Source organism: Oxyura jamaicensis, chromosome 15 (genome assembly GCF_011077185.1).
Source record: "Oxyura jamaicensis isolate SHBP4307 breed ruddy duck chromosome 15, BPBGC_Ojam_1.0, whole genome shotgun sequence".
NCBI classification, from domain to species: Eukaryota; Metazoa; Chordata; class Aves; order Anseriformes; family Anatidae; genus Oxyura; species Oxyura jamaicensis.
The window spans coordinates 6620824-6630583 of record NC_048907.1 but is presented as its reverse complement, the minus strand read 5'-3'; the positions used below and the strand labels follow the sequence as shown (position 1 = coordinate 6630583).

The 9760-nt window shown below is 56.1% G+C and overlaps 1 protein-coding gene across 1 annotated transcript in view; it reads right to left on the bottom strand.

The window, feature by feature from the left end:
* Window positions 1-4650, bottom strand: part of TBX3 (T-box transcription factor 3) — a 13051-nt gene extending 8401 nt beyond the window's left edge. The window contains exons 1-2 of the mRNA XM_035340614.1: window positions 3072-4650; window positions 937-1204 (exon numbers count right to left, since the gene is read on the bottom strand). Coding sequence (XP_035196505.1) covers window positions 937-1204; window positions 3072-3466 — 663 coding nt within the window. The 5' untranslated portion in view covers window positions 3467-4650. The remainder of the gene's footprint in view (window positions 1-936; window positions 1205-3071) is intronic.
* Between the last annotated feature and the right edge of the window lie 5110 nt (window positions 4651-9760).

Here is a 9760-nt window from a genome sequence, read left to right as displayed (position 1 = left end):
AAAAAAAAAAAAAAAAAAAAAAAAAAAGAAGAAAAAAAAAAGCAGCAGCAGCTACAATAGCAACAACAACACGAGAGCCTTGGCTAGGTCTAATTGCTCGCCCCAATCCACTTAAGGCCTTCTGCGAGAGGCAAAAATGTATCGTCTAATCAAATCACAGGCAGCAAATGCAATCTTCAGCACATTAGAGATCCCCCGACCGCGGCCACCACCAGCACCCCCGGCTCCGAGACAGAGGCTTTCCCAGGAACAGAAAGAAACGGCAAGGATCGCCAGAGCACTTATCAGCACGTTTGTTTGATTTCACTCTTAGGGGCAGCGTTTTATCTCTGCACACCCAGTAAATGTAAAGGAGTGGATAGACATGAATGGGCAACTTGACCTCTGATTTTGGTTCCTGTTTATTTTCACTCCGGCTTGCTTTACATTATCCAGATTAATATATATTTAAATGTTTGCGTACTTGGGCCTTTAAGCCCTTTCTACACACATGCATATCGTTTTCCTGTGCCTAAAAAGTGTGACCGTCTTTATTAAAAAAATATTATATATATATATATTTATAAAGTCAACACAGCTCCGAGAAATATCGAGTTGCACTACGCTGGAAATATACCTCTCAAGTTAATACTGAATGGCACGGATTGGGCTTTGGAAAGGTTACAGAATAAACTCGATTGTTTAATCCTGACCTCGGCAAGAGAAAAAAATCAAGGAATATTAGAAACCGGACACACGCACGTCAGCCGCGAGCGTGGAGAGGGCTATTTATTCCTCATTTTCCACCCATTTATTCCGCCCGAGTTCAAACGCCTGGGAAAGCTCCGGGCCGGGCGGCTGCGCTGCGGGGACAGGGCTGGGGACAGGGCCCGGGGAGCCCCCGCGACACGGGCAGCGGAGGGAAGAAGGGCTAAGGAAGGGGGAAAAGGCACTCACAAATCCGTGCTTGTCAGAGATATTGTTAGTGAGCTTCAGCTTGTGAAAGGTGACGACTTTGGACATCCATTGTTCTCCGGTGGCCGGGCTGTCCGGGTGGATGTACATTCTCTTTGGCATTTCAGGGTCAGCTTTGCCGGCTACCATCCACCGGGAATTATGGAATTTGTACCTACAATCATCAGCCGCCACAATATCCATCAATAAAATGTACTTGGCCTTTTTATCCAGTCCAGTGCATCTCACTTTAAATGGAGGAAACATTCTCCTACGGGCAGAGAAGGGGAGATAAAGAAAAGACGAAAAAATAAAATAAAATAAAATAAAATAATTACAGCGTTTAAGTAAGCTCCTGGAGCTTGGTAGCACGGCTACCAGAAGCTCGCTCAGAAGCAGAAAACTCCCCCCCCATTAACACAACATGAAGGTTTTCCCCCCGCCCCCAGCGAAAAGATTTTTCAAACGCTTTAAAAGTTCCAGGAAAAAATCGTCCCTCGGATAAGAGGCGGAGGGGAGTGGGGCGTATTCCCTGGAAGTCAGCAGGCACCTACCCTCTTCCATTCCTAAACAGCAAAGCCTAATTTGGGTCTCTCAGATCTCTCATTATTCTTATTATTTTGCCTGCTGAACAAAGAAATAGGAAGAGAACACGCTCCGATTAAAAATACTCCTCGCTTCCATAACCCGCTCCATCCATAAAGAGCGGAGGGGGGATTTTTTTTTTTTTTTTAATCAACAAAGGAGCAGAAAACCCCACGGTGAGAGAGCTGCCGTGGCTCCCGCAAGGCTGCAAGGTCCCAGCGCCTGATATTTGTGCAGAGGGCTCTCTGCAAAGCACGCTCCCCTCTGCTCCTAAGTCCAGCTCGAAACTGCAACAGGATACCACAAATTTGCTGTTTATTATATCGAGTGGTTGGCATTCAGCAATCGCAACTTAAAAGGAAACACATGACTTTGCAACATGTAAGAGCACCTAGCACTCGCCGAGGCTTTTCGCGCAAAACTTTTGACCACAATTAACAGAGAAAACTTAGGAAAGGCAGTAAAATGGGCCGGGGGATTTCCCCCCCACACCCCCCCGCTGATGTTAGTATATATTTTTTTTCCCCGAGCCTGTACTCTGCAAGTGGTGCACTGCGAGGAGGTGAAGCTCCTGCAGGGCTGCTAAGGGCGACCTAGGAAGACTTTTCAGGAGTGGCTTCCTCGAGTAATTCTTCTGGCAAATTACACGCGAATTGTTTGCTGCCTTTCTAGGGGTGCGCGTTAGAAAAACAGTCGAGTGCGAAGGGTTTTCTCGCTACGTGTCATCACATCAATAGGTAGAGTTGTAAAAGAGCACAGATGTCAATTAGTAGCGAATATAGAGAAGGGTTTCAGACGTGTAAACCTATAAAATGCAGAAATGCAGAGCGTGTATGCGCCGTGTATGTTCATTCATTCACACGTGAAGGTTATATAAATACAGAGACACACAGCACCCTCCTGCAGGAGCTGCAAAACCTTTCCCTGCAGCTCAAGCAGCCCCTCTGCAGCCCGTGCGGGAGCGCCGGCTGTTTTTGTCAGCTTTTTGTGCATTTCCACATGTAATTAGTCAGCACAAATGCATGCCTGTATCGCTGCAGAGACAGAGGCACAAGCGAAGCAACTGATAAACTGAATATCTCAGCCCTCCTGCAGCTACCACCTCACCCGCAGAGATACGCCGCTGCAAACAAATATATATAATTTTTGCTCTATTCCCCCTCTCTCTGTCTTCAGGAAGAAAAACTCCAAGCAGTTAGGCTGCGATCAGGCCGGCGCCTTTTCCAGCCCCAAATTATTTTCCTTCTGCTACCAGAAAGTATTAAGCTGCTCAACCATGAAGAGCCCCCCTTGCCCCTGCACACACACCCGCTGACCGAGGGGACGGGTCGTGTGGTTCAGCAGTTCAGCCTTTCCCTGCAGCGTGGTGCCCGGAGACAGGCTGAGCACCTCAGCTGCCTGCAACTTTTCCTAATTTCAGAGGAACCGAGCTCCACGGAAGCAGCGCCGGAGAAAGAGCCTTGCTCTTGAGCAGGCTGCCGGGGTGCAGAGACCGACGGGTGGGGGAGAGGGGAAAAAAAAAAAACAGCACGAACCCCCCGACTCGGACCTACCTTCCCGATTTGGTGATCACCATCTCCGTGCCTCTTTTATGGAATTGTTCCCAAAGCTCTTTGGCCTCCAGATGCACTTTGGGGTCGTCTTCCACCTCTTCTTCTGGCTCCAGAGTTTTTAAAGGCCTCAGATGGGCTGCTGCCTGGTGGCCCAGGGAAGAAAAGGGGATCCCAGTCTCTGCGGCCCCCACTAACTGATCCATGATGGGTTTAGCCAGAGCCCCCGGCAGGGAGAGGGCGGCCGCCCCGTTGGGAGGCAAAGCCAGAGCGGGGAAGAAGGGAGGCTGATGTCCCAGCACAGCGCTCATGGCAAAGTCCGGTGCCCGGTGAGGTAAAAAAGGATGATAAGCCATGCTTGTCCCAGGGATTACTGGATCTCTCATCGGTATATTCATCCACTCCACTCCTCCGTCTTCCTACTGCTGGAGTAGTCCTGGAGTGGGTTCTAACAGCACATCATGAAGAAGAAAAATTAAGATAACAACAATAACAGCGATAAAGCACCAAAAAATAAAAATAATAAAAAAATTAGGGTGGGGGAAACAAGCTCTAGACAGCACAGTACGTGGGGGAGAGGCAGAACTTCTACAGCCTACAACTTCCCGAGCCGGGGCACATCCCCAGCCCTCGGGACAGCGGATTAACAGGATTGTTCATTATTAGTCGTGCTCTTTTTTTGTTCTGTCTCTGCGGTTTTTTTTTGTTTTGTTTTGTTTTGTTTTTTGGTTTGCCTTTTTTTTTTTTTCCTGAGTGGAAGTCCTTGCGCTCGAAAAGAAACGCCGAAGAAGGGAAAAAAAAAAATCCACCGGGCTCGCAGGCTGCTCCTGTTGCCGCAGAAGGGCTGGACAAGCCGAGATCCTTTTTTTTCTTCTTCTTCTTTTTTCTCGTGCTCTCAGTCCCCCCTCTCTTCTTTCGTTGCGGAGGGTGACGGCTCCAAGCTGGCTTTTCTTTTTGGGTGGCTGGCTTTGCCCCCCCCCTCCCCCCCACCCCTCCACCTTTCCTCCGTACGGTCAGGCTGCAGAGCAGAGGCTGGCAAGGGAGGGAGAGCAGAAAGAAGCAAACAAACCCACCCCCCCTCGGCGACCGAGTACGGCTCCTCGGCAACCTTCAGGCAGCGGCAGCAGCAAAAACTTGGAGGAAAATCTTGTTTCCGCCTCGCCTTCCCCCCTCTCCGAGCAGGAGCTGGTCAGAGTGCCCTGATTTCCATCAGGATCTCTTCTTTCTTTCACCCTCCTCCTCCTTTTTTTTTTTTTCCCTTTCTCTTTAAAAAAAAAAAAAAAAAAAATCGGGAAGAATTATACTCTTGTCTCCGCTCCAGCAAAGGAGAGAGGGAGAAAGAGAGAGGGAAAGAGAGAGAAAGGGAGGGGGGGGGGGGGGGGGGGAGAGAAAGAGAGAAAGAGAAAGGGGGGGAGAGAGAGAGGGAGAGAGAGAGAAGGAGCCTCTCAGCTCTGAGAATTCCCTGTGAGTCTGTGCTCTGCGTGCACCAGATTGTATGGATGTGTTGTGGGTTACAAGGGAGCTGGAGCCTCCTTGATTGGCTCTTTGACGCTTTCGGACCAATTGTGTGGCTCCATAGGCGTGGTTTTGACAGGTCGAGTGGAAGGGGGACAGAGCCGAGTTATAAAAAGAAGGTGTCGGAAACTGTAACGCTGCAGCAAAGCATCACTAGTACTCCGTGCCGTGTGAATATGTCAACATGAGCACGGAGGGGAGGGGAGCAGGCGAGCCGGGAGCCGCCTCTAGGGGGGGTGCTCGGGGCCGCCTCGACCCCCCCCCCCCCCCCCCGCCCGCCCCCGCCGGGGGGGCCCCCCCCCCCGGCCGCCCCCCCCGGGGGGGGGGGGGGGGGGGGGGGGGGGGGGGGGGGTTGAAGGGAACGTGTCCGCACCCCCCGTGCCACCTCGCCGCCGCTCAGCGGTGCCCCCCAAAATAAATAATTGGAAAAAAAGTTGCTTTTTTGACACGGGAAACACCCCCGGCGCTGGGCTCGGGCACTTCGCTCTCCCCAAAGCCCGCTGTTGTTGTCGTGGGCGGCTGCAGCCAGGCAGGGGCCGCCCGGCTCCGCTCAGCCCCGGCTCCGCTGCCGGTAAAGGCTGCGGGGTGAGGGGGGGGGAGTGGGGGTGGGGGGGTAAAAAGGAAAACCATGAGTTGTTTTTTATTATTATTATTTTATTTTTTTTAATTATTTTTCCCCTTTCCTTGGCGGTGGGGAGGAGTGCGGCAGCTCGGATGCCACCGGCGCCGAGAGGGTTACGCTCCCACACCCCTCCTCTTCCATGAGGTGTGCGGGGAGGAGACGGGAAGTGCGGCTTTCCCTGCGCCCGGCCCGACGGGGGGGGCCCGGCCCCGGCCCCCTCCTGGCCCCGGCCCGCTGGGAGCCGCTTCCCTGCGGGAAAACCATCACGCGTGGGTCCCCGCCCGGCCCGGCCCCAGGGAGAGGGAAGCTCCGGGCCTGGATGCGCCTGGGAAGATGTTTTTTTTTTTTTGGAGACATGTTCCCGGGGGGGTGACAACGCAGGGCAGCGAGAGGGGGGTTGTGAGTGTCAGACTGTGCCCCCCCCTTCCTCTTCACACCCCCCCCGAAAGCTGCTGCGTGTCCGTGGGTGCGCGTTTGCGGCGTGGGTGTGCGCGTCGGGGGGGGGGGGGGGGGGTGGGGCCGGGGGGGCCCCCGCCACCCCGGGGGGGGTCGGGGGGGATGTCCCGGCACCGAATCACCCCCCCCAGCCGGGGTTGGGGGGCCCTGAGGGCTGAACCCCCCTTCATGCTTTAACGAGGGGCTGAGAATCCTCCGGGAGGGGAGCGGTGGAGCGGGGCCGCGGGGGCTCGGCGCTGACGGCGCGCAGATGGGAGCGGAACCTCTAAAGTGATTAGCTCTTCTAGCATTGCATTTTTGACGCACATGGCTAAGAGCGCTTGGCGCCAGCTTGGTGAAGTCCCTGTAGTAACCAGCGTCTAGGATCGCTTTGCATTCACCAAAATATCTCCCCTTTGGTCGGGGGTGGGGGTGGATGGAGAAAAGAGGAGGAGGGAGGAAAGGAAGCGGGAGTAATGCATTCAAAGAAAACGGGGGGGGGGGGGGGGGGGCAAAAACAGCGGGGGGGGGGGGGGGCAGTTTTTTTTTAAAAAACCAGGAGCCTGGCTGCTCGCGCAGCGCTCGGCGAGCTCTCATCGAAGGGACCGAGCCCCTCCAGCCCCCCTTGCTCCCAACAGAGACTCCGGCTCCTGCCTCCAGCCGCAACCCCGACACCTTCCCCGTAACGGAGCCCACGGCGAACGCCGGGCGGCTCGGAAAACATCGCCGCGGTTCTCCCCAGCCGGGCCTTCGGGCCGTCGCGGGGAGCAGGAGGGTCTCCCCGGCTCTGGCAGGAGAAGTGCAGCCGCTGCCAGCGCCGCCTCGCCCCGCGCCCCTCGCCCGCCGGCCCGGTGCGCACCCCCGGGGCCGTGGCAGAGGCCGGAGCCGTCGCTGCCCTCCGCGTCCGCCCCGCACCTTGCGCCGCTTGCTCCGCACCCACCCGCGCGGCGGCCTCGGAGGGAAAAAAATAAATAAATGAAATTGTTTGCCGCTTATGATTCCCAATTTCAGCGTCTGGCTAATGGCGTGCAAACTTCCGCCAGTTCCGAGTGACCTCCCCGACGAAGCCCCCTGGAGACTCGTATTATGAAGGGAGGCTGCACTAATCTAAGATCAAAAGCGGGAAGGTGCGAACAGTCTTTGTCTCCCTTCGGCCGCCTCATTCCCCCTCCTGTGTGTGATAAATCTACCCTGGCGCCGACTGCGCGCTGGATGATTAATTTGCAAGCAAACAAAAGGGACCTGATGGCCAGCCATCTTAGTTAAATATTGGCCAGTGCTTCCAGCTACTTGTTAGCCGCCTCTTCGCCAGAAATAAATAAATAAGCGAGGCGCAGAAATAAATAAATAAGGAGGCCCGCAGAAATGAACAGCAAAGGGGAGGAAAGAGGGTAAGGAAAAAAAAAAAAAGAAAAAAAGAAAAGAAGAAAGAAAGAAGAGATCAGAGCGGCCGATGGCGAAGGGCCGGGAGCCCAGTGGAGGTGGGAATGGGGCTGGTCGCGGGGGGAGGCCGGGTGATAGCACGCGGAGATAGCCGGCTCCCCCCGCGCCTCCCGGCCGGGCTGCACCAAGGCCGACACTATCTTGGCTCTTCAAAGAGGCATGAAAGGTCCCCGCTGTCTCCCCGGAGAGCGGCCAGGCCTTTGGCTCTCTAATCTCGGAGCGCAAAGAGCCAAAGGCCGGCCCGGGGGGGAGGCCCCCGCCAGCCTACGCTCCCGGCTGCCTCCTTCCCCGGCTCCTCGCTGCTTTTTCTCCCCGGTTCAACCCAGGCCGGAGGGAAAGCAGAGCTGGCCGGGCCCTGGGTCTGGCTGCCGAGCGACTGGGAGAGCCCCGCTCGCTCAGATTTCGCCCTCCTAAGCAACTTTGAGCGTTTGCACGAGAGAGCGGGGCGTGCAGCAAGCCTGCCCCGCGCGTGTGTGCTCGAGGTGTGGGAGGAGAGAGGCTCTCGTTCTCTCCCGGTGGCCTGAAGAGCCAGCTGGAAGAAGAAGGCAAGAGGAAAAGAAAGGCTTCCGAGCCCACACGTCCTCTCCCAAGCCTGCGGGAACAGCTCTGAGGCGTGCGTGCGTGCGTGGAGGGCTGGTGTGCGTGCTGCGAGGCCCGTGTGCGTGTGCTCGGGGAGGTTGCGGGGGTGGGTGAGACTGAGTCGAGGGGGGGGGATTTGGGAGCTGGGGTACACCACAAATCCCTGCTCCAGCACCAAAACCTAACCCTAACCCTGCACAGCCTCTGTGCTGACCCCGGACAGCAACAGGCCCTGCTGCGCGGTGAGCAGGGCCAACTCTGTCCTGACTCCACTTTGGGGGGGGCTCACACCCAAATCTCAGCCTCTCCTTATCCCACCGCACGTCCCAAGCACATTGCCTCCCCGCCGCCCCGCACCCTGCAGGATTCACCCACCTTCTCCCTCCCTTCCTCCCCCCATGCCGCAGCCTCCACTCCGTCTTCAGCCCTGGGAAGGCGACACGCCGCCGTGGCTGAGCTGTGTTTATCCGAAATAAAACGCACCGGGGCTCGTTTACTTTGGCAGGTTTGCAGTAAATACACTCTCCGGCGCGGGGGGCGGCTGGCAAGCGGCGATTACACGCTTATTCCGAAGGAAACTCTCCCCCCTGCCCCCCCCCCGCCCCCCGGCTTTCGTAGGCCCTTCCCCATCCCAGCAAAAGGTGTCGGAAAATGGGGGCCAGTGTTGACACAGCTCCATCCCGGAGTGGCACTGCAGGCCGCAGGCATAATGAAGTGGGTCCCTGAGGGAGCGAGTCTATATACTTGGACTACATAAACTGCTGCGGGGGAACGGGGAGGGGGGGCACTGCAACAGCTCTTGGCCTTCCCTGTGCCACAGCTCTTTCTCCAGCTGCTGGCTGAATTTTGCGGAAAGCCCAGCCTGAAAAACTTTGTAAAATAACCTGCCGGGTCCAAAAGAGCACGGTGAGGGATTAGAAATAGTAAGCAGGAAAAAAAAAAAATAACAGCAACACGCCTCTCTCTGACCAGGCTGGGCCCCACTGTGTCCCACCGCAATCACCCGGGCTGTGCCTGTGTCTGGGCACTGAAATAGAGGCAGGGAGGGGGGATCAGGCCCCTGGGGCTTGCAGGGCTGGGGGGAACTGGGGGATGGCTTTACAGGCTTTACACATGCCTCATCGGGGCACCGGGAAATTAAAAAAAAAAGTGAAAGCTGTGTCAGGAGAAGGTTTCTCATCCTCCAGCCTTCCCTGGGATGTGTCTCTATGGGAAAGGCTGCTGGTGGGGCTGCTGAGCCTCTGGGGCCTGGCTCCTGCAGGTCCCACAACTGCTCACATCTCCAGCCCTGTGGCAAGCCTCCTTTTCCCCTGTTCCCCCATCCCACTCTGACTCTCTTCAGTCCCAGCTGCTTGGCCATGGACCAGAGCTGGAACAAGCAAGCCCCCAGGTGAGCCCCCCAGGTGCCAACCCGCAGCTCCCCGCTACCTAGCCAGGCCCTTTGGGGCTGGGACACAGGAGCACCATGTCCCCTTTGGCCTTTTGGAGCCACTCTGGCCCCACTGGCTCCTTCCTCTCCTTGAAGCACCACCGCCACGGGGCAGCCCTTTTCCCACCCCCCAGCCTCGCTCCTCTCACCAGTGGGTTTCCAGCAGAGGCACAATGAGAGCCCCACTCCCCCCGTGCTCCCCACCCCGATCCTTCTGCTTCCACCACCGCTGGCTAGGCTGAAATTGTAAATAGAGTTCACTATTTGGATAAGGATTGTTTTTCTTTTTTTTTTTTTTTTTTTAAATAGCCAGGCATATACATACAGTTTGCCGCTCAGGAAGTGGAGCTAATTGTCGCTTCCTATAGTCAAGCAGATCTATCTTTTCAATGCTGTCTTTGTGCGTGTGTGTGTCTGCGTGCGAGAGAGCGAGCGGGAACGAGTGGCTACGTTTATTCAATTATTTAAACACACACACACCACAACAACAAGACAGAGGAGGGACCAGCCGGCCCGCAGGAGCCCTCCAGATGCGGCGTTGCCCCCCCCCCCCCCCCCCCCGCCGAACGAGGCACCGGGCGAAAGAAACCCATTTTATCTGCTTTGACCATCAGCCGTGTTCCTCAGCAGCCCAACCCAGCCCAGCCCAGCCGCTTCCCCCCCCCCCCA